This window comes from Dendrobates tinctorius, unplaced genomic scaffold (genome assembly GCF_039654945.1).
Source record: "Dendrobates tinctorius isolate UK_male_01 unplaced genomic scaffold, ASM3965494v1 ptg000046l, whole genome shotgun sequence".
Lineage (NCBI taxonomy): Eukaryota > Metazoa > Chordata > Amphibia > Anura > Dendrobatidae > Dendrobates > Dendrobates tinctorius.
This window is the reverse complement of record NW_027361714.1, coordinates 6,041,893-6,065,847: the sequence shown is the minus strand read 5'-3', so window position 1 is coordinate 6,065,847 and position 23,955 is coordinate 6,041,893. Positions and strand designations below refer to the sequence as shown.

At 45.6% G+C, this 23,955-nt stretch overlaps 1 protein-coding gene across 4 annotated transcripts in view; it reads right to left on the bottom strand.

Annotated features, from left to right (window-relative positions):
* The window catches only part of PEX3 (peroxisomal biogenesis factor 3), a 129,125-nt gene that overhangs the window by 55,691 nt on the left and 49,479 nt on the right, over positions 1-23,955 (bottom strand). For all 4 annotated transcript variants that reach the window (XM_073575673.1, XM_073575675.1, XM_073575674.1 and 1 more), the window contains exons 7-9: positions 21,928-21,994; positions 21,750-21,804; positions 8,682-8,847 (exon numbers count right to left, since the gene is read on the bottom strand). In XM_073575673.1, the coding sequence (XP_073431774.1) occupies positions 8,682-8,847; positions 21,750-21,804; positions 21,928-21,994 (288 nt within the window). The remainder of the gene's footprint in view (positions 1-8,681; positions 8,848-21,749; positions 21,805-21,927; positions 21,995-23,955) is intronic.

The following is a 23,955-nucleotide window of genomic DNA, read 5'->3' as shown; positions in this document are numbered from 1 at the left end:
CAGGAACTGAAGCAATGTGGAAGGTAAAAATTAACATTTAACTTTTTCTTTGCAAAAAATTTACTGCAGAACCAATTTTTTTTTTTATTTTCACAAGTGTTAAAAGAAAATGAACCACAAAATTTGTTGTGCAATTTCTCCTGAATACGCCGATACCCCATATGTGGGGGTAAACCACTTTTTGGGCGCAGAAGGGAAGGAGCACCGTTTGACTTTTTCAATGCAGAATTGGCTGGAATTGAGATTGGACTCCATGTCGCATTTGGAGAGCCCCTGATGTGCCTAAACAGCGAAAAAACCCCCCCCCCATAAGTGACACCATTTTGGAAACTAGACCCCTTAAGGAACTTATCTAGATGTGTGGTGAGCATTTTGAACCCCCAAGTGCATCATAGATTTTTATAACGCAGAGCAGTGAAAATAAAAAAAATCGTTTTTTTCCCTCAAAAATAGGGATTTTTGTGTACTCACCGTAAAAATCCTTTTCTCAAAGCCATTCATTGGGGGACACAGAGACAGTGGGTGTTATGCTGCTTGCCACTAGGAGGACACCAAGTAAACCAGAAAAAAACTCCTCCCCTGCAGTATACACCCTCTCGCTGGATGAGATTTCTCCAGTTCGGTGAAAAAGCAGTAGGAGCTTAAACAGTCAACAATAACCATAACTATGTCAAAACCTAAGGTGCTGTGTCCCCCAATGAATGGCTCGGAGAAAAGGATTTTACGGTGAGTACACAAAAATCCCTATTTCTCCTACGCCTTATTGGGGGACACAGAGACAGTGGGACTTCCTAAAGCAGTCCCTGGGTGGGGAGCATACATCTGCTAATACCCCATGTACCACTGAGTCAACACTGAGGTACTGCCGATTGCAGGATGCGACTGCCGAGAGCTGCATTTGCAGAGGCCTGAGAATGAATTTGGTAATGTTTTGTAAAAGTATGCAGACTGGGCCAAGTCGCAGCCTTGCAGACCTGTTCTGCCGAGGCCTGGTGCCGAATGGCCCAAGAGGCGCCCACTGACCGGGTAGAGTGCGCCTTAATCCTCGCTGGGACAGGAGTGTTCCTGACACGGTAGGATTCCTGAATCGCTAAGCGAATCCACCTGGCTAGCGTTGCTTTTGAAGCGGCTAGACCCTTCCTATGCCCCTCTGGAAGTATGAACAGGGCATCTGACTTGCGGAAGGGAGCCATCCGCAAGATGTACCGTCTCAGCGCCTTAAGCACATACAGGGTGTGGAGGGCCTTCTCAAAGAGATGGACTGGCACCGGACAAAAGGAAGGCAAAACAATTTCCTCGTTGAGATGGAAAGAGGAGACGACCTTGGGCAGGAAGGAGGTGGACGTCCTGAGAACTACCTTGTCCCGATGAAAATTCAGGAACAGAGAACGGCAGGACAGGGCTGCCAATTCCGAAAGAAACTCGCCTGGTTGACGTAATTGCCACTAGAAAGACCACCTTCCAAGAGAGGACGGTCAATGACACATCCTGCAGCGGTTCGAAAGCAGCCTCCTGTAAGGCCCGAGAACCAGGTTAAGGTCCCATGATTCCAATGGCCTTCTATAAAGGAGGCGCCACATGGGAAACTCCCTAAATGAACGTCTTGACCTGAAGTTTGGTGGCAATTTTGCGTTGGAAAAGCACTGACAAGGCCGAAATTTGGCCCTTGAGCGAGCTAAGTGCGAGGCCTGATTTTAATCTGGATTGAAGGAATTCCAATATAGCCGGAATGGTCGAGGTGATCGACCATGATCTTTGCACCACGAAAAGGTTTTCCAGGTGCGGTGATAAATGCGCATGGACACAGGCTTCCTAGCACATGGTGGAAATCACGTCGTGAGAGGACCCAGCCTGTACTAAAATCTAGGATTCAATGGCCACGCTGTCAAAGACAGGACCCTGGAGTTCTGGTGGTAAATCGGGCCCTGTGAGAGTAGATCCATGCGATCTGGAAGTCGCCAAGGAACGTCGGCGACTAGTTCTATTAGTTCTGCATACCATGCTTGGTGCTGACAATCTGGCGCGATTAGGATCACTGGTACTCCCTCCGCTCTGATCTTCTTGATGACCCTCGGAAGCAAGGGAAGAGGGGGAAAGATGTACGGGAGCCGGAACCGGTGCCATGGCAAAACTAGGGCATCCGCTCCGATGGCGCATGGATCGGGCAATGAACCAAGGAGCCTTGTTGTTTAGTCTTGGGGCCATGAGAGCCACATCCGGAGTCCCCCAACGATGACTAATCTGCTGAAAGACTTCCGGATGAAGAGACCACTCTCCCGAGGCAATGCCTTGGCAACTGAGAAAATCTACCGCCCAATTTTCTACGCCCGGGATGTGGATTGCTGAGATGGGTGAATGGTTGATCTCGGCCCAATGGAGGATGTGACTCACTTTGTGCATGGCCATCCTGCTCCGGGTACCTCCCTGGCGGTTGGATATATTGTCGGATTGGATCCTGATGGGGTGACCTGCAAGGAAATGGTGGAAACTCCGTAGAGCTAATCTGATCGCTCGTATCTCCAAAATGTTGATGGGAGACGTGACTCTCGGGTCGACCAACGACCCTGTGCCTTGTGGGGATGAAAGACCGCACCCCAGCCGAGAAGACTTGCGTCGGTGGTTACTACCAACCATCTTACTGGGAGAAAAGACCTCCCTTGTTTCAGGGAGGACCTCAGTGTCCACCTCCTAAGGGCTTGCCTGACCCGAAGGGACAGAAGGTCCAGGGAGAACGGGTTCTTGTCCCAAGCTAACAGCAACACATGTTGTAAGGGACGGAGATAGAACTGTGCAAATGGAACTGCTTCCATCGCAGCCACCATCTTTCCGCAAACTCATGCTGAAACGAATGGAGTGAGAAACTGGTCGGGAAAGAGTCCGCGCTGCCTGTTGTCTTTTCTGGAGGGAGAATGACCAACCCGCAGGAAGGGTCCAAGATCATTCGTAAAAAGGAAATCTGCTGAGCTGGTTTCGGGAAAGACTTTTCGAAGTTTATCTTCCACACCAGGAGCGAAAGTGTATTTACTGTTATATCCACGGATTCCTCGCAGGCTGGAAGAGACGGACCCTTGATGAGCAACTGAAGGGTGAGTCTGAAGGGCAAGGCAACGAACTGGAAGTGTTCCTTGTGAATTGCAAAACGCAGGAACGGGCAGATCGGAATGTGAAGGTAAGCGTCCTTGATTTCGATGGATGCTAGGAACTCTCCTTTTTCCATGGAAGCGACAACTGATCGGAGAGATTCCAGTCGGAATCGCCATACCCTGACAAACTGATTTAACAGTTGGAGATCCCGAATGGGTCACATCGTCCCGTCCTTCTTTGGAACCACAAAAAGGTTTGAATAAAAACCTCTGAACCTTTCGTGATGAGGGACCGGAATGATGACTCCGTCCCTTAGCAGAGGCTCTTGTCTCTTTCTTGAGGGGAGAAGGGAAAAACCGAGCTGGAGGGGGAGAAGAAAATTCTATCTTGTATCCGGAGGACACCAGCTCCCTGACCCACTTGTCGTGGACGACCGCGAGCCAGGTGTGGCTGAAGGAAAGTAGGCGACCGCCTACTTTGTCGGTGTCCGCTGGATACTGCAACAATTCATTGGGTAAATCTGTGAGATCTGGCTCCCCTAGATCCAGAAGCCCTAGGCCTGGGTTTCCAAGAGCGGTTAGGTCTGTATGAGACCTGGGTGCCTCTGTGTCCAAGCAGAGACCGACCTGATCCGGAAGAGAAGGTAGAGGTGGACCAACCGGAATTGTTGCGAAAAGATCAAAAACGCGTCGGCTGATGGTTGCGAAACGTCCGAACAGCCTTTTGTTGAGGAAGGAATTTACTTTTTCCTTCGGTAGTATCAGAAATGAGCTGGTCCACTTTCTCTCCAAAAAGACGACCCGTTTGAAAGGAGAGAGAAGTCAACGATCTTTCACATGTGGCATCCGCCCGCCAGTCGCGGAGCCATAGGGCTTTTCTAATGGAGATCGCATTATTGCCAGTTTGAGCAGCGCAATTGGCGGCATCAAAAGAAGCGTCCACTACAAAGTCTGCTGTGTGAATTATCTGCCTGGCGACAGTGGTTGCCTCTGGAGGAAGATTGGTGCCCTGGAAGGAAGTAATCAAGACTTCTGCCCAAGCGGCCATTGCCTTAGTGACCCAAATTGCAGCGAAAGATGGAAAAAGCACTGCTCCTGAAGCGTCAAAAACTGAACGGGTAAGGTAGTCAATTTGACGATCGGAGGGGTTTCTGATTGAGGAACCCTAAGAAATGGATAGGAGCGTTTTAGAAGCAAGACGCGATACAGGAGGGTCCACTGGAGGGGACTGTGACAAATCCTTCATTTGGTCTGGATCAAAAGGGTATTTAGCCTGAGTAGACTTTTGCCCTGTGAACCGCTTATGTGGACGATCCCTATGTTTCTGGACAATTTCCTTAAAGTCCGGATGGCTGGTAAATAACCTGCGCACACGCTTGGTTTTCTTAAATGAGATTGGATGAGGAAAAGATTTCCGCTCCAGCACATCCTACTTCAGAATCCTGTTGACTGACTCTAAGAGAATCAAGCGACTCTTGATCAGTTGGGGGATTCTGAGGAGCTGACGTGTCAGATTCGAATTCAGAGTCGTGATCGCTGTGACCCTCAGGAGAGAGAGAGCGAGAGGCAGGAGTCGCAGATGCTGAGGCGCAAACGTGACGAGGGGACGCGTCATGGGTCCGCTTTCTAGAGACCTGACCATCCCTTGAACGAGTACGGCCCCTGCTGGTGTATGGTTCCCGGCCGACGCCAGAGCCCTCCTCGGGAGGTAAGGACGCTTTCTCACTTAGAGAGTCCTCCCGGAGGGAGAATATAGCCTGGGTCAGATACTCCACCGACCGTGACAGGGACGCAGCCCACTCAGGGGTACTAAATGCAGGAGGCCCGTCAGCAGCGGCGGCGATAGGCGTTTGAGCGCAGGTCGGGGCGCAGTCCATGCATAACAGATTAGTCTGTGCACTGGGTAAGGCAGACTTGCAAGTGGTACACACGGTAAAAAACACAGTGTGCGTCTTAGCAGCCCGTTTAGCCTCCTTAGATTAGACATAGCGCTCCTGAAAGGGTTAACGGCAGAGTTTGTCTGCAGCTGCAGGGAATGTGCCGGGAAGGGGTTAAGCTTTAATCTGGGCGGAGATGCAGCTTACCCACGATCCTGTGCTGTGTACCCCGGGAGGAAAACGGTGGCCCTGTGGTGTCTCCCGGTATCCTACACGCCTCACAGCTCGTGTCCAGAGCAGGCTGAGGTAAATGACATGGCCCCCGAGATTAGATTTGCGCGTCTCGTTAAGTAATGAGAGGCGCAAAGAGGAGGGGGCGGCGACGTCAGTGCGGGCGGCGCTATTCAAATTGCGGCCTAGTAGGCCGGAAAAGCCGGGGACTAAATTTTTGGCCTATCCGCGGTAGGCGCCGGGGGCGGGGAGGGGGAGACGCTAGTAGGCGGCGCCATTCAAGTTGCGGCCTAGTAGGCCGGAAAAACCGGGGACTACATTTTTGGCCTACCCGAGCGCCGAGAGCGGGAGGGGCGTCGGTGTACCGCCGCTGAAGCTAAATTAGCGCTTCTCCCAGGGGCCAGGACCTGACCCCATACCTCCACTCCAGTGTTCGGCAGGCCGCGCTGTCCGGGGCCATCCATGCAGGTCTTCTCATTCTCCTGGCTGATGAAGCAGAGTTCTTAAAGGGGTATGCTCAATAGACACTCCCTATGGCAGGGGAATGGAGAGCTATAGGGCTGATTCAGGGTATTCGGAAGCGCTGCTCCAGTCTTCTCCATTGCACTCCATGAGCTTGCCCTCGTATCCGTGGATTACCGGGACCGTAAAGATCATCGCCAGAGGAATGAGCCCCAATCGTTGCAGGAAAGGGTAAGGGGAGGTATACTTTGCGTGCTTGCCTGTTGGTTCGGGGGAGAGCGGGCCCTAGAAAGGAACCGTCACCCCCTTCACTCCGTTAATTAAAAAATAAAAATTTACAGAAAAATCAAAAATCAAATAAAAACGGTGGGGTCTGAAGCCAGACCCAAGTGCCTCCTATAGACACTAAGCAAGAACTGGTGTATACTGCAGGGGAGGAGCTAACTTTTTTTCTGGTTTACTTAGTGTCCTCCTAGTGGCAAGCAGCATAACACCCACTGTCTCTGTGTCCTCCAATGAGGCGTAGGAGAAATGATTTTTTAGCCTGCTATTTTTTATTTTCCCAAGGGTAACAGGAGAAATTGGACCACAAAAGTTATTGTGCAATTTGTCCTGAGTACACCGATACCCCAATATGAGGGGAGAACCACTGTTTGGGTGCATGGGAGAGCTTTGAAGGGAAGGAGCGCCATTTTGGAATGCAGACTTTGATGGAATGTTCTGCGGGCATCATGTTGCGTTTGCAGAGCCCCTTGTTGTGAGTTCATTTTCCCCTTCACTACTGAGGCCCGAGGAACTCCCTCTTCTGGTGAAGAAAGGTAGTGAGCCTGATTGTCAAACACCTGGGGCTGATGATGATGACTGTCTGAGTGGAGTTAATGACTGGATATAAGGCTGCCGACGCCCTTCTGGCCTGCGCGTGATTTATCTGTGGACTTCTAGGAAACCAGTCTGATTCCTGCTCATCTAAAGCTAAGATTTCTGCTTTGCCTTTTTGCATTAGTGTTTTGTTTTCCTTGCTTTTCTGGATTCTGCCATTCCCTGCTGGGGTGAGCTGAATCTCCTTTTGCCTGTTGCTCTGTCTTCAGAATATTCCTGAGTACTGACATAGCCTTTTTTGAAGCCTAGCGTCTTCAGGGTCTTTTTTACTGTCAGTTTGTTGGCTCTTATTTTCATAGGGTTTTTCACGGATTGCAGACAGCAGCCTTCCTGTCCTTTCCTATCTAAGCTAGCGTGGGCCCCATCTTTGCTCAGTCTATCTTTCTGTCTGTGTTTTGTTCTTTCTTCTTGCTTCACCGTCATTATATGTGGGGGGCTGCCTTTTGCTTTGGGGGTCTGCTCTGGGGCAGTTTAGATTTCCCTTTCTGTCTTTAGGCTATGTAGTCCTCCGGCTGTGATTGAGGGGCCTAGGGCATCGTAGGAGCCCCCCACGGCTACTGCCAGTTGTGTTGATAGGTTCAGGGGTCTGCAATCTGATAGCTGCCAACTTCTCTGGTTTTCTGGACTTAGCTAGCATTTCTATTTTTGCCTCCTACGGTGACTCAATCATAACAGCCCCTGATGTTCCTAAACGGTAGAAACCCCCCACAAGGGACCCCATTTTGGAAACTAGACCCCCCTAGGAGATTATCTAGATGTGTGGTGAGCACTTTGAACTCCCAAGTACTTCACAGAAGTTTATAACGCAGGGTAACAGGAGAAATTAGACCCCCAAAGTTGGTAAATAGTGGAAACCCCTCAATTCTTGCTCCAACCCTAACCCCAACACACCCCTAACCCCAACTCTAACCCCAACCCTAATCCTAACCCCAACACTATCCCTAATTCTAACCCTAACGGAAAAATGAAAAATAAATATATTTTCTTTATATTTCCCTAACTAAGGGGGTGATAAACGGGGGTTTATTTACTATTTTTTTTATTTTGATCACTGTGATAGTTTATCACAGTGATCAAAATGAATTAATGAAATCTGCCGGCTGGCAGATTCGGCGGGCGCACTGCGCATGTGCCCGCCATTTTCTTCCGGGACCAAGATGGCGGCGCCCACTGGAGGAGGCAGGAGGGTCCGAGGACCACCGGGAGGTACCGGGGGGATCAGGGACCCTATTTCTCTCTCCTCTGATGTGCGATCACATCAGAGGAGAGAGAAATTAAATGCAAAATTGCGGCGCTTTTTTTGCGATCGCCGTTATAGGGTTAATAACGGCGATCGCAAAAGCGGGGTCAGTAAAAACCGACCCGAATCATGTTCTCTGGGGTCTCGGCTACTCCTGTCAGCTGAGACCCCGGAGAAAATCCGACGCTCGGGGGCGCTATTTACTTTTTCCACAGCGCCGTTAATTGACGGCGCTGTGGTTTAAGTACCCTTAACTACCGCCGTTAAAAGGCGTATCGGCGGTCATTAAGGGGTTAAAAGAATGCAAAAAATACTGATCAAAACATTGTATGTACCCTATAGTTGTATAAACATTAAATTGCTATGCAACATACCTTCATACATTGATGGAAAAAACAATTCTGACTTTTTTCCACCACTTAAATAAGAAAAATAAAATTATACAGGTTTGGTAGTGCCATAATCACACGGACCTCTACATGCTGACAGTGCATTTGTATTGCACAATGAACACTTAAACCATGGCAAATCATCTTTTCTCGTGATGTCACCATACTTGGAAGATGTTTTCCAGTACACAGCATGCTAAACTGCATGGCGTCATTGAAAACTACAACCTGATCTGCAAAAACAAGTCCTTGACAGCTAGAACAGGGCTGTCATACACATGCTTTGAAAAGTGACCTCTGGCTCTCTCCAGCAAACACTGGAGTGATCCAACAGGTCACAAACTTATTGAGACCGACCGAAGCCGATGGACAACAGAAGAAGACGGCGGCAGGTAAGTATGAGAATAGAGGTAGCACCACTGCATCACTGAAATAAAAAAAAAACGCTGGAGTGGTTCTTTAAATACCGATGCTAAGACTCTAGGAGTTTGGAGAACAAATAGGGGCTATGAGTAGTTACCTGAGAAGTCAGTGGGTTCTCGTCATCTGGCATCATGAAATGACATAACATTGACTTCTTCTGTGACTCCTCCATATCTGTTTTGTTACAATCTTCCACCAATCTACGAATTTCTTTCATATGTTGCTCCAAATCAGTAAGCGAAAGAGACTGCTTTAGAGATAGACTGGTAAGAGAATACAAACCTCATTCTGTTTAGATTATTTCATTTCCACATTATTACAAACACAATTTATAATAACTGCCACAAATGTCCAGTGTTTTCTATAGTATATTTTACAATCGCTTTTGATGGCGTTTCTCATTTTTCACATTTTGCATATGCATTTTTATTGCCATTTCTCAGGTCAAATAGAGAAGCCTTCAGGGATGTTTAGAAGAAAAAATACAATACCTGGAGTTTGATGCATTTTGACATGAAAAAAAAGTTGCGGATTTGCAGATTGAAATGCAAAAGTCAATTTGAGCCATCTTGAGATTGGCACTAGGCATATTACAAATTTTAGTATTGTAAACTCTACATTGCTGCACATAACAGGAATATAGATGAAAATGTTTATTTCATTTTTTTTTCTGTGCACTCTGTTATGGAGATACAGGGCACCACAGTTTCTGCCACCAATTTTCTACTGGGGGTTTTCTTTCAGCTTTATGGGTGTGTACTTTCAACCGAATATGATGCTACACAATGATTAAAAGGCAGTGTCTTTGGAAAAAAATAGAAAAATTTGAGTCAAAATCTGCAAAGAAAAAGCCTTCACTTTGCTTCAAACAAGCTGCCAATTCATTTCCATGGAAAATCATGCCTACAGCGTACATTGCAAGTTTTATTCCGAGTGTTTAATATCAAATGTAAAAAAATATATATATTTCTTCATGTGCAAACATGGCAAGTTTCCCATTGAAATGGAAAAAACAAACAAAAAAAAAAACCACAATTCGTGTACATACATACACACATAAAAAACATTGCCAAGCAAATGCATGTTTTTTTTTTTTTTTGTTTTTTTAAGTGGTATTGGCATTTCTTTGTGAACACACATTTAAAAGAGGTTGTCCACTACTAGGACAACAATGGCGTCGGCACGAAAGAGGAATATAAGATTTTTTATTTTATCGGGGGCAAGTGTGGGGTATGAGAAGGGGTTGTCCAAGTAGTTGCTAACTTTGTTAAAAGGATTGTCCACTACTGAGACAACCACTTCTCGTTCCTCATGTTTGGCCCCGGTAAAATAAAAACACTTACACTCACCTCCCGTGCCGCTGCCCTTTCAGCGGTGTCGGAACTCACTTTCCTGGGGCTCATGTGAAGCTGTTACGTCACAAGAATACTGTGCCCAGTCTCAAAATGATAATGGGGACAATATGTAAGGTGTAGTGATTTTTGCACATAAATAACTATTCTGACCACACAAAGCATCTAACCAAATACGAAGAATAAAAAAAAGCTGCTTGCTTAAAATATGACCCTTTTCCTACTGAAACACTGCAATTTCTCAATCAGCGATAACGATCAAATTATGACAATTGCTGAGGGAGGGGGGGACCCCTATGATTGCCACTTAGTGTTGGATTCCTGTAAACTGCTTCACACCCTTGATATAAATGTAAATGATTGATACTGCCCCAATTTAGTTTCTCTTGAAATAACTTTCAACTTTTGCATGAAAGCATAACACAAAAACAGCAAATGTTAAACATTGAAGCTTAGATGATAACTGTACTTTCAACAAACTTTATAAACCTATAAAAATATTGGAGCTAAATGACCCAAGATGATATATAAATACTGAGATGAGAGACTCTATGTGTTTAACAATATCAAAAGTTCATTAAATTCTCACTCATGTAACAAGAAACAAATACAAATATAATAAAAGATGGGTTGAAATGGTGAAGACAAGGCAACAAAACAGCATCATCGATAGCGCATATAAAAAATTAAACCTTGCCGATGCATAGTGTTTCAGCCACAGGCTGCATGGTGAAATGACAGGGGGTTGTGAGGGGATATATGTTATGAAATACTATGTCACAGCGGTTTTAACTGTTCTTTATTTCTATTCAGTACCCTTACTCTGGATATTTGCTGATGGAATACGCCTTTGTCACCCAGATCCTTCACTTCCCCTTTCGCTCCATCATCACATCTCCAGACAGTTAAAGGACCATCTTGGGACACAAGCAATTTTATGCAACAACTATGGATTCAATATTATGTGTTATTATAGTGTGATGCTATTTTTCATGATCTGTTACCATAATCCCTGTCACATATAGTGATGTATGCTTGTTTCCCTTTTTCACAGTGGTCCTTTACAATTACATGTTTGTCAGTTGCTGCCCACACTCCTTCCCTCAAGCAAAATGTCCACCGCACTGAGCATATGCGTCACGGCTCCACGCTTTTAACTCGTGCTTCCAGCCATCGGGCTGGAAATACCTGCACAGTTGACCCGTCACATGATCGGTGGTTATCGGTTCGTCGGTATAACAACCAGAGGTCTCCTTGAGACTTCTATGGCTGTTGATCCCGGACTGCTATGAGCGCCACTCTGTGGTCGGCGCTCATAGCAATGCAGTAATTCTGCTACATAGAGGCAATCTGAGTATCACCTCTATGTAGAAGAGCCGATTGAGCTACGGCAGCTTCTAGCCTCCCATGGAGGCTATTGAAGCATGCCAAAAGTTAAAGAAAAATGTTTTTAAAAATATTTAAAAAATTAAAAGAAACATTAAAGTTCAAATCACCCCCCCTTTCGCCCCATTCAAAATAAAACAATAACAAAAAAATCAAACATACAGATATTTGGTATCGCAGCGTTCAGAATCGCCCGATCTGTCAATAAAAAAAAAAAAAAAAAAAAAAAAAGGATTAACCCGATCGCTAAACGGTGTAGGGAGAAAAAAAAAAAAAAAAAAAAAAAAATCGAAATGACAAAATGATGTTTTTTTTTTGTTCGCCGCGACACTGCATTAAAATGCAATAACAGACGATCAAAAGAATGTATCTGCACAAATGTGGTATCATTAAAAACGTCAGCTCAAAAAAAAGCCCTCACCCAACCTGAGATCACGAAAAATTAAGACGCTACGGATTTCGGAAAATTGAGCTTTTTTTTTTCTTAACCCCTTAGCGACAGAGCCAGTTTGCAGCTTAATGACCAGGCCAATTTTTACAATTCTGACCACTGTCCCTTTATGAGGTTATAACTCTGGAACGCTTTAATGGATCCCGCTGATTCTGAGAATGTTTTTTTGTGACATATTGTACTTCATGTTAGTGGTAAAATTTCTTCGATAAGTCTTGTGTTTATTTATGAAAAAATGGAAATATGGCGAAAATTTTGCAATTTTAAAACTTTAAATTTTTATGCCCTTAAATCAGAGAGGTGTGTCACAAAAATTTCTTAATAAATAACATTTCCCACATGTCTACTTTACATCACCACAATTTTGGAAGCAAATTTTTTTTTTGTTAGGAAGTTATAAGGGTTAAAATTTGACCAGCGATTTCTCATTTTTTTTTTAAATCAGATAGTTTTTATTAAAAGTTTTAGAAAGCATGTACAACTTACAACATGTTGTCAAACATTCCCTTCCCCCATAACACCCCCCCCTTGTCCGATGGCATATAGACTGGTACATAGCGAGTAAACCAAGTTCCATCATACAACCATATCATATGAGAAATGATGATTAACTACCGACAGGAGACCACCCCCAGGGCCCACTCATTAATCTAGGAGATTCGAGGCAGCCAGGCCAGCAACCCTCAACCATCCCTCCCATATTTTCCCAAAAATATGCGGCACACCCCTCCTGAGGTACACAGACTTTTCCCTGTATAATATTTGATTTAATCTATTAATATATTCTTTTCTTGAGGGAGTTTTGTCAGAGATCCAGTGATAAGCTATCAGCTTTCGGGCCACAAATAGCATTCTGGCCACAGCAATTTTAAGGTATTGATCCCCTCCCACCTCATCAACATAGCCCAAAACACATATCGTGGGGTCCCTGGGAATATCCTGTCCCGTGACCAAATGTATAAGGCCAAGGACCACGATCCAAAATATTTGTAGGCAGGAGCATGTCCACATCATATGCAAAATGTCCGCATTATCCATCGTGCACCTGGGGCATCTCGAATCCCACCGTAACCCTCTACTAAACAACCATTCGGGAGACCTGTATGTCCTATAGAGGATATATAGCTGAGACAGGCGGCCAGGCTCACTAAGAGACAGTCTGGGAATCATCTGTAGAATCGAGTCCCACTGTTCCGCTGATATCATGCCCAGCTGTTGTTCCCACTTTGTCAGTGCACCAATAGGATGCCTTGACAGGACCTGTCCAAGTAAACCACCATACACCATCGAAATCAGTCCCTTGGTGGACCCCTGCATACCAAGCCTATGGATAATGACGTCGTGGTGTATGGTTAGGTCAGCTTTTTTGCCTTGCACCATATATGCGTGACGCAGCTGCAAATATTGATAAAACATAGAACGTTGGAGGGGAAATTCCCGTCCCAATTGCTCAAAAGTCTTAAAAACCCCTCCCTCCACCAGCTGCGACACCCACCATATGCCAATCCGCCTCCAGTGAGCGAAGCCTCTGAGCGTTTTCATGCATGGCAAATGCTGATTGTCCCATATGGGGGAGTACCTTGTAAGACCGCGTATTCCTCTCAGCTGCCTCAGCTTGTCCAATACCCTAACCATCAGAAGTACCGTAGGGAATCTGAATGCAAGGGATCGAAATCTACCCGACTCCAGACTCGACACCAGTGATCCCCGCCCCACTAGGAATTGAAGGATCTTCTGACCTCCCACCAAATCCACCAACTCGCCCTCCATTCCTCCCGCTACATGCTGGCATTGGGAAGCCAGAAAATAAAGCCATGGGTTGGGCAACGCAAGTCCCCCCTCTTCTTTAGGTTTTTGCAAGTGTTCAAGTTTAATTCTCGCGCCTTTTTTTTAGCCAGATGAGCTCTCTAAAAATCATATTAATTTTATGAAACCTGTTCTGGGGAAGCCAGACAGGGGAGTTATGAAGGACATATAGGAGTTGCGGCATAACTACCATCTTCAACAGATTCACTCTTACCACAACAGAGAGGTGTAGCTTCGCCCAAGCCTTAACCTTCTGTTTGATCCTATCCAACAGCGGAACAAGATTGAGGCTCTCATAGTCTGTCAGCTTATTGGATATTCTTATGCCCAAATATTGGAGGGACGTTGCAACCGGCACACCTACTACACTGCAGGAGCATGAGTCCAGTGGAAGGAGCGCTGACTTCTCCCAGTTAATAACCAGACCCGAGACCTCCCCAAACGCCCCAAGAAGTGTCATTGTGTTTTGTAATGATCTGTCCACATCCGCTAAAAATAACAACAGGTCATCCGCATATAATGCTACCTTCTCCTCATGCTCCCCATACCGGAATCCCTCTATGCCAGCATCCGATCTTACCCTCGAGGCCAATGGCTCCACCGCAAGAGCAAACAGCAGCGGGGATAAAGGGCATCCCTGCCTTGTTCCTCTATGAAGTGGAAAAGGATCAGACAACTGACCATTGGCCCTCAACCGAGCACTCGGTTCCGAGTACAAGAGCTTGACCCAGCCAATAAAGCCCGGGTCAAAGCCCATTCAGTGAAGCGTCGCCCATAAATAGTCCCACTCCACACTATCAAATGCCTTAGCGGCGTCTAGGGACAGAACCACCCTCTTCCCGGCATTATCAGCCCTCACCTGCATATTCAGATATAATCTCCTAATATTCATAGCCGTCGATTTGTTGGGCATAAACCCGGTCTGATCGGGGTGTATTAACACAGCTACTACCTTTGAGAGTCGAATGGCCAGGACCTTCGCCAAAAGTTTAATGTCTAGTGTCAACAGGAAGATGGGCCTATACGACGCGGGCAGAGTTGGGTCCTTATCCTTTTTCAACAGCACGGCAATGACAGCTTCTTGCATAGATGGTGGGAGAACACCCCGTTCCAAACTATCATTAAACACTGTCAATAGAGCAGGGAGCAACACCGTTCTATACCGTTTGTACACCTCAGCTGGCAACCCATCTACCCCAGGTGCCTTACCATTGGACATGGTTCCCAGAGCCTCCTCCAACTCGTCCAGACTTAGAGGTCTATCTAGAGAGTGTCTGTCCTCAGGAGTCAGCCGTGGGAGATTGGCAGTCTCCAAAAAGGCAACAACATCCTCCGCCGGGGCCCTAGCATGTGAGGAATATAAGTCAGCATAAAAAGTCTCCAGAATTTTTAAAATCCCCGGTGCGTCAGTGAGTAGTCGCCCATTCACATCCTGAAGACCCGCTATAGTCGCAGACCCTCTCTGTGCCGATGTCACAACAGAAAGCAAATGCCCCACACTTTCCCCACTCTCAAAATATTGAGTAGATTGAAACAGCCGTTTTTGCGCCGCCGCCTCCAATGTCTGTTTGGTCACCTTTGACTGCGCCTCCCCCAACCGCTTCCGAGTGGCAGGTGTGCTCTGTGTTGCAAGGGCCCTTTCCGCATGTTTCAGTTCCCTGAGTACAAGTTGTGATTTTGCCCTGGAGGCGGTCTTTATTTTAGAAATCTCTCTTATGTACATTCCCCTTAAGTACACCTTTAAGGCCTCCCAGACAATCCCACTAGAAGCCGAGCCTCTATTAAAACTAAGATATTCCTGCAACTCAGGGATAAAGCTGTTATTCTTATCGATTAGCTGTAACCAAAACGGGTTGAGACGCCAGAGAGGTCTATCACTCCTCCCGTTCCCGCCCCCCCCCAGCATGACTGAAACAGGCGAATGATCAGATACTGTTCGCGCCAGATATTTAACCTCTAAAGTTTTCCCCAGCATAAGATCATCACCCAGGGCCAAATCAATGCGAGATAGGGAGGAATGAGTAGAGGAGAAGCATGAGAACTGACGGACACCAGGGTTACGGCATCTCCACAAGTTGGTCAAAGCTATCTCCCGCACGAGCACCCCAAATGGCGTAAGATTACCTCCCAACCTCAGAGGTTCATGGCTACCCCTGTCTCAGTGTGAATCCAGATTATTATTAAAATCTCCCACCACCATATGCGGAACCCCCGGAAAATCTCTCAGAATGGTAAGAACTTTATAGATGACTCTACTGCTGTATGGCGGAGGTATATATATATATATATATATATAGATATCAGCACCAGTGGGGTAGAAAAGATTGTACAAGATAAAAGGACAAATTGCCCCTCTGTGTCCACCTCTACCCGGTGACACTTAAATTGAGTCCTGGAGTGAATCAATATACTAACCCCCCTAGAGTATTGGGAATGAGTAGAGTGGAAGCCCGCCTGCACCCATCTTTTATCCAGGATTCCCAACGTCTCCCGTGTGAGATGCGTCTCCTGCAAACAAACAACCGCCGGCTTCTGGTCCGTTATGAAGGAGAATATGGCCTGTCGTTTTACCGGCGACTTTAACCCCCTGATATTCCAACTAAGTATCTTGAAATCAGCCATTATCATACCATAGCATATTGCCTGCCATCTCCCCCCCAACCGCACCACAGCCAATATTGAAATGTACAAATATGCCAAAGGACATTTTGAACCTAGTCCCTCCCCCCTCAGAACACCCTCCAACATTTCCTTGGGCTGAACCAAGGGTGCAACAGGTAAGGGTGTTGTCGAACCCTTCCACCCCATTCAGCAGGCGCTTCAGTTCCTTTTCACTACCCGCATTTGACAGGATATAACCCCACAGCACTTAGCATTTTTCCTTATCCATATTCAAACCAAGGCCCCATAAGGACCACAGATTCTTAAAAAAACAGCATATAACAGAATAATATAAGAATAAACAAAAATATAACTTCTTAGGCAGTCCATTGCCTCAGGACCGCAGACTTCAACCACAAGGCTCCATAATAACTGAGCGACATAAGATACCATCAGCCACATTCCTGCTCCTTCCTTTCCTTCCTCAGCTGTCGCTCGTTAAGGTCCAACCAGTCTACGGCTTCCCTGGGGTCCAGAAAAAAGTGGATTTTATTCCAGGCCTCAACACGCAGTTTAGCCGGGAAAAACATGGAGTACTTGACGCCACAGGCTCTCAGACGCTTCTTGACATCTATAAACTTCGCTCTCATCTTCTGAACCTCCGGCGAAAAGTCCGGGTAAAAGGAGACTCTGGATCCTTCTATTGTAAGGTCAGGGTGTTCTCTTGAGTATCTAAGGATAACGTCTCTATCTCTGTAATGGAGGATTTTAGCCAGCACAGGTCTTGGTGGATGACCAGGGAGGGGGGGCCGAGTCGGGACTCTGTGTGCTCTTTCCACTGTGTATAGATGTGTTAGATTGTCCTCACCTACTTTTTCCTTAAGCCATGTTTCAATGAAGGCAGTAGGGTTCTTTCCCTCACAGCGCTCTGGCATGCCCACAATACGAACATTATTCCTTCTGGATCTATTTTCAAGGTCGTCAGTTTTAGCCCAGACAGCTGCCATGTCCTTCTTGAGCTCTGTACAATAGTGTCCTGAGTCAGAGGCCAAATTTTCCACAGCACCCATACGTTTTTCCAGCTGGCTTGTTCTGTCTCTAACACTGTGCAGATCATGTCGCACAGTCTGCATGGACTCCTGCATAAAGCCCAGTTGTGTCAGGACATGTGAGATCGCAGTCCCGCAGTGCACCACTGCCAGCATTACATCTCTATTGGTGGGCTCGTCTGGAACTTGTAGTTGCAAGGCTGTGAGGTGTTGTTTATTTCTTTCCACCAGATCACTCCAGCTAGGCTAAGCTCCCTTCCCCCCCTGCGCTCTGGCATGAGCAGCCTCCTCCTCCTCCCCAATTCCCAGGCTCATGTCCTCCGCCACAGTCTCCTGGTCCATATCAGAGTCCTGGAGAGGCTCCTGCTCTGCCTCGGCCGTGCGGGCAAAGCGCCGCAGCCTGACCGCCACTGCCCTGTTCCTAGCCGCGCTGTCTTCTGCGGCCTCCTCTAAGGCGCGCGCTGTGGCGGCGGCGCCATCTTGGCTCCCCGCTCCGGCCTCTCCTGCCACCCTTCTCTGACCTTTTTCCCCCATATCCTGGGGTGAAGCCGCGACCTCCAGTACCCTGCGGTGTTTACCGACTCCGGTGCAGCGTCCAGGGGTTATACTAGCCGTGCTGTGGGGACGGAACAGCTGTATTAAGCAGGTATATGCGGGAGCTCAGCGGGCACACGTCTACCTCACATGCCGCTCAGGCCACGCCCCCCGCGATTTCTCATTTTTACAACAAAATTTACAAAACGATTTTTTTTTTTAGGGACCACATCATATTTAAAGTCATTTTGAGGGGTGTACATGACAGAAAATACCCAAAAGTGGCACCATTCTAAAAACTAGACCCCTCAAGGTGCTGAAAACCACATTCAAGAAGTTTATTAACCCTTTAAGTGCTTCACAGGAACTAAAGCAATGTGGAAGGAAAAAATTAACATTTAACTTTTTTTTTGCAAAAAATTTACTTCAGAACCAATTTTTTTTATTTTCACAAGTGTTAAAAGAGAAAAGCAACCACAAAATTTGTAGTACAATTTCTCCTGAATACGCCGATACCCCATATGTGGGGGTAAACCACTTTTTCAGCACACGGCAGAGCTCGCAAGGGATGGAGCGCCGTTTGACTTTTTAAACGCAGAATTGGCTGGAATTGAGATCGGATGCCATGTTGCATTCGGAGAGCCCTTAATGTGCCTAAACAGTGGAAACCTCCAACAAGTGACCCCATTTTGGAAACTAGACTCCCCAAGGAGCTTATCTAGATGTGTGGTGAGCACTTTGAACCTTCAAGTGCTTCACAGAAGTTTATAACGTAGAGCTGTGAAAATAAGAAATCCATTTTTTTCCACAAAAATGATCTTTTCGCCCCCAAATTTTTATTTTTACAAGGGTAACAGGAGAAATCATACCCCCACAGTTATTGTGCGATTTGTCCTGAGTACGCTGATACCCCTTATGTGGGGGGGAACCACTGTTTGGGCGCATGGGAGAGCTTGGAAGGGAAGGAGTGCCATCTTGGAATGCAGACTTTGATGGAATGGTCTGCGGGCGTCATGTTGCGTTTGCAGAGCCCCTGATGGGCCTAAACAGTGGAAACTCCCCACAAGTGACCCCATTTTGGAAATTAGACCCCCTAAGGAACTTATCTAGATGTGTGGTGAGCACTTTGAACCCCCAAGCGCTTCACAGAAGTTTATAAACGCAGAGCCGTGAAAATAAAGTCTTTTTTATTTCCACAAAAGTGAATTTTTAGACCCAATTTTTAGACCCCCAAAGTTGGTAAATTAGTGGAAACCCCTCAATTCTTGCTCCAACCCTAACCCCAACACACCCCTAACCCTAATCTTAATCCCAACCCTAATCCTAATTCTAACCCTAATCCTAGTTCACCCTAACCCTAATTCTAACCCTAGCCCTAACCCTAGCCCAAGCCTAACCCTAGCCCTAACCCTAATGGAAAACTGAAAAAAAAAAATTTTTTTTTCTTTATTTCGTTACGGTGGCCTAACTAAGGGGGTGATAAACGGGGGGATTATGTACTATTTTGTTTATTTTGATCACGATGATAGTTTATCATCGTGATCAAAATGAATGAATGGAATCTGCCAGCCGGAGTCGGCAGATTCCCCGGATCCAAGATGGCAGCGCCCACCGGAGGACGTCGGCGGGACACAGGACCACCGGGAGGGGACAGAGGAACACGGAGAGGTACCGGGGTGGGGATCGGGGACCCTCTTTCTCTCTCCTCTGATGTGTGATCACATCAGAGGAAAGAGAAATTAAGTGTAAAAAATCGCGGCTTTTTTTTTTTGCGGTCGCCGTTATAGGGTTAATAACGGCGATCGCAAAAGCGGGGTCGGTAAAAACCGACCGATTCATGTTCTCTGGGGTCTCAACTACCCCCGGGAGCCGAGACCCCGGAGAAAATCCGACACTGGGGGGCGCTATTCACTTTCTCCACAGCGCCGTGAATTAGCGGCGCTGTGGTTTTAGTACAGTTACAGTAAATACCGCCGTTAAAAGGCGTATCGGCGGTCGCTAAGGGTAAGCAAAGTTTGGAATTTTTTTCACCAATTAGATAAAAAAGAACCTAGACATGTTTGGTGTCTATGAACTCGCAATGACCTGGAGATTCATAATGGCAGGTCAGTTTTAGCATTTTGTGAAGCTAGCAAAAAAGCCAAACAAAAACAAGTGTGGGATTGCACTTTTTTTGCAATTTCATCGCATTTGGAATTTTTTTCCCATTTTCGAGTACACGACATGCTGAAACCAATGATGTCAGTCAAAAGTACAACTTGTCCCGCAAAAAATAAGCCCTCACATGGCCATATTGACGGATAAATAAAAAAGTTATGGCTCTAGGAAGAAGGTGAGGAAAAAACAAACACAAAACTGGAAAAAGCTATGGTCATGAAGGGGTTAAACACAATGTCTCTCATTTCAGTATGTATATATCTTCTTGGGGCTTCAATATTTTTGTAGGATTCTAGACATTGGGAGTTGCTCCCCCTTTACTATTCCTTTGGAAAATTATAGGTGTATCTGGTATGTTCGTTTTTTGTGAAGTTTCACAAACTTTGCAAGAATCAATAGTGCAGGCCGTTAAGAGAAACTTTGTAATTTATCATAGAATTGGACTTCTTTCTTCACTTATGATATTCTACTCCTCCACCCTCCTAAACATGTCATTAAAAAAAAAATAAACAAAAAAAAACAGATGAACTCCATCTTCCTCTAGATACAATGTAATCTCAAGCACAGTCAGGATATGGGCACACGTAGTTTTTAGGTGCTGCGGAGTTCTCCCCGCGGATTTTGTAAAATCCGCAGTTAAATTTCAGGTCAAAAGACCTGCGGTTTACCTGTGGATTAGGCTGCGGTTTTGCCCTGCGGTTTATCAACTCTACAATAGAGGATATGGTAAACCGCAGCAGAATCCGCAGAAAAGTGACATGTCATTTCTTTCTGCGGATTTGAAACCGCAGCAAAACCGCGCGGAAAATTCCGCAGCATGTGCACAGCAGTTTCCATTTTACATAGAGTAAAATGGTACTGTACAACGCAGCAGATTCTGCTGCGGACCCGCAGGGCCAGAAACGCTGCGGATCCACAGCAAAATCCGCAACGTGTGCACATAGCCTCAGGTTATGTAGCCTATTATGCTCCATAGAGACGGGAGAGGAGAAGTGAGGAGCGTGGAGCAGAGTGAGTAAACAGGAAGGGAGAGATACAGAAAGATTGTGCTGAATTTTCTAACAAATTTTTTACCCCAGACAGATGGATTTACATCTGCACTGCTCAGTACTGCTGTATAATGTCCTCAATACTGCTGTTTGTCTCTATGTGTTAAATGAGTAGTGATGAGGCGGAATCTGTGATCTGTGTAAAGCCCCCATTACACACTGCGATATCGCTAGCAATATCGCTGTAAAGTCACCGATTTTGTGACGCAGCAGCGATATTGCTAGCGATATCGCTACATGTGATTCTTACCTCCGACCGGCTCCCCCGCTGATTATCGCTGGTCGCGTGAGAAGGTCCTGGATCATTTCTCGTCGGGCGCTTCCTGCTGGGCTTCCTGTGGCGCCTACGAGCGACGCGTGGACGCGGGCGGAAGTCAGGATCGCCGCGTCTGACAGGTAAGTAGCGACCCCCGACCCCAGCGATGTCGCTGGTGAGATCTGCCTGTGTGGCAGCTCACTAGCGACCACTTAGCGATGCACCAGCGATCCATATCGTTGTCGGGATCGCTGGTGCATCGCTAAGTGTAACGGTACCCTAAGACACAAGGCTCAATTGCAAATTAACAGATAGCAGCTGCAGAGAGGGAAAACTGGTGAAAATTCAGGATACAAGTGATAATGGGCAGATATAGTGCTATTACTCAAGTATAAGTGATATATGTAGTGATATCGTGTTATTACTCATGAACACACTTAGGGACAGCTTATCCTGAAAAGTTACTTGACAATAGGGTTTTAAACTAAGTGTCAATAAAGAGAAAACTCTATGAAACATATTACCTGCCGAGCACTTTCTGTACTGCCTTTTTCACAAGTGTTATCAGCTCGGTAAGTCCTGAAGTGAAAGAAATGACAAATCATTTCTCCTGAGCACTGCAGTCTCAGATATATCTGACAGTGAGTAATAGGCTTTAGATCAGTTAGCTGAAATGCAGAAAATAATATAATTAAATCCTACCATCTCCAAGGAGGTGCTGAATACTTGAGAGATATTGCTGTTGTACCTCTGGGGATGCCTGCAGTGCCTGAAAAAAATAAAGAAAATCATTTATTAGACTAAATAAATGTTTTCAGAAGGATGATTTATGAAAAAGATCTTTACTGGTGCTTACACAGTAAAAACATTTTTCTTAGTTGAAACTGCTGTTTTGAAGATCAAAGATTCGTCTTGGAACTAATAGAAAGTTACAAAAAGACATTTGCCACCCAAAAAGTAAATACAGCTTAAGAAATAGGATGATCCCTAGCTGGAACCTCTTTGATCGTTGTACAATAATTGGTTTCATTTTGCTAGGATGTGCAGATCTATTACATTTGCTGCACTGTAAGTCTGGGGGCTTATGGTATTGCATTCTTACCAATTTAATCCTATGCTTGTGTTCTCAATGACAGGCTTTTTTCCTGCTCCGATTGGATCGTGATCAGAAAAATACTTGCAGCATGCTGCGATTGCATGCAAAATTCAAATTGCGTGCACCTATATAAATCACCTGAGTGAGGTGCGATTTCCACAGACGCCGGCAATGATGGAAATGGAGAAATTAATTTCTCAGTCTCCTCTGCAGCTGTGCTCCGATGCGAGAAGATCGGAGGACACAGCACTAACACTTGGCTGACGCTCGCAGATCTGGAGCAGAGTGTCATTAGCATTTGGCATCGGATGTGACACGCTAATGTGACTCCAGCCTTACTTCTTGATCGATGTAAAGGTTCCTAATGAGGCTAATCAAATGGTTTGGCACACCCATGTCCTTCGTGGTATTCCAAAGTTTCTGATGATCAACACAGTTGAAGACTTTGCTGTAGTTGATGAAGCATTATATTCTTTGGCTTTTTCTATTGTCCATCTAATGATAGCAATCACATCTCTTGTTCCTCTGCCTTTCCTAAATCCGTCTTGCTCCTCTGGAAGCTCTTTGTCAAAGTAAGCCTACAATCGCCTTTGTAGGATTGTCGGTAGTATTTTGTTGGCATAATGTATGAGACCAATAGTCTGATGCTAATGACTGGAAACTATCTCCCATCTTTGGAATCAGAATAAACACGGATCTTGTCCAGTCCCTGGGCCATTTACCAGTTGACCATATCTGTTGACACAGGCGTGTGATGACATCAACTGCTGCCCCAGAACTTTATTAGCTTGATTGGAATATCACATCCAGTTTTATCGCAGCAACGACTTCGTCTTTCAGGATGTTCGGCTCTATAATTTCCAGCCTCAGTTTCTTCCCGTATCACAGTTATTTTTGTAGAGGTGCTCTGTGTACGCTTTCCTTTTTTTCTTGATTTGGTCTGGATTAGTTAGTTTGTTCCAGTTGGCGCCTTTCAACATTCCCTCCCTTGGTTGAAACTTTCGTCGTATATCTTTGATCTTTTGGTATGCCTTCCTGGTCTTGCCCTTCATAGGTTTTCTTTCTATCTCTGTACAAATCTTTTGGTAATAAAGTTCTTTGTTTGAATGGCTCCATTTAGTTCTATTCACTGAACCCTCAAAATAATAGAACCTTCATCTCCCAATGGGACACAGACACCTCAGGCTGTAGAGTAAAATAACTATATAAATTATCACATGGACTCTCAAGATTTATCAGACTTAAAAAAAAAAACAAACAAAAACCTTCACACCTTTTTTACTTCACTTTAAAAGATGTTTAGGATCAGACGCATGTTACCTGAGAACCTAAAACCTGCATGCATATGTGGTGGAATTGTTCTGTTATAGATAGATCTAGTATCCCTGATCAAAACCTGTTTTCACTTAATCAAAAAATCTGCTATTTATCCTGGAAATTATCCAATAAAATGACTTTACTCAACCACAGACTACAAAAGATTCCTAAAGCTCAGAGATATGTTTTCTACTGCTCTTACAGTTGTTGCCAAAAGTATTGACACCCCTGCAATTCTGTCAGATACTACTCAGTTTCTTCCTGAAAATGATTGCAAACACAAATTCTTTGGTATTATTATCTTCATTTAATTTGTC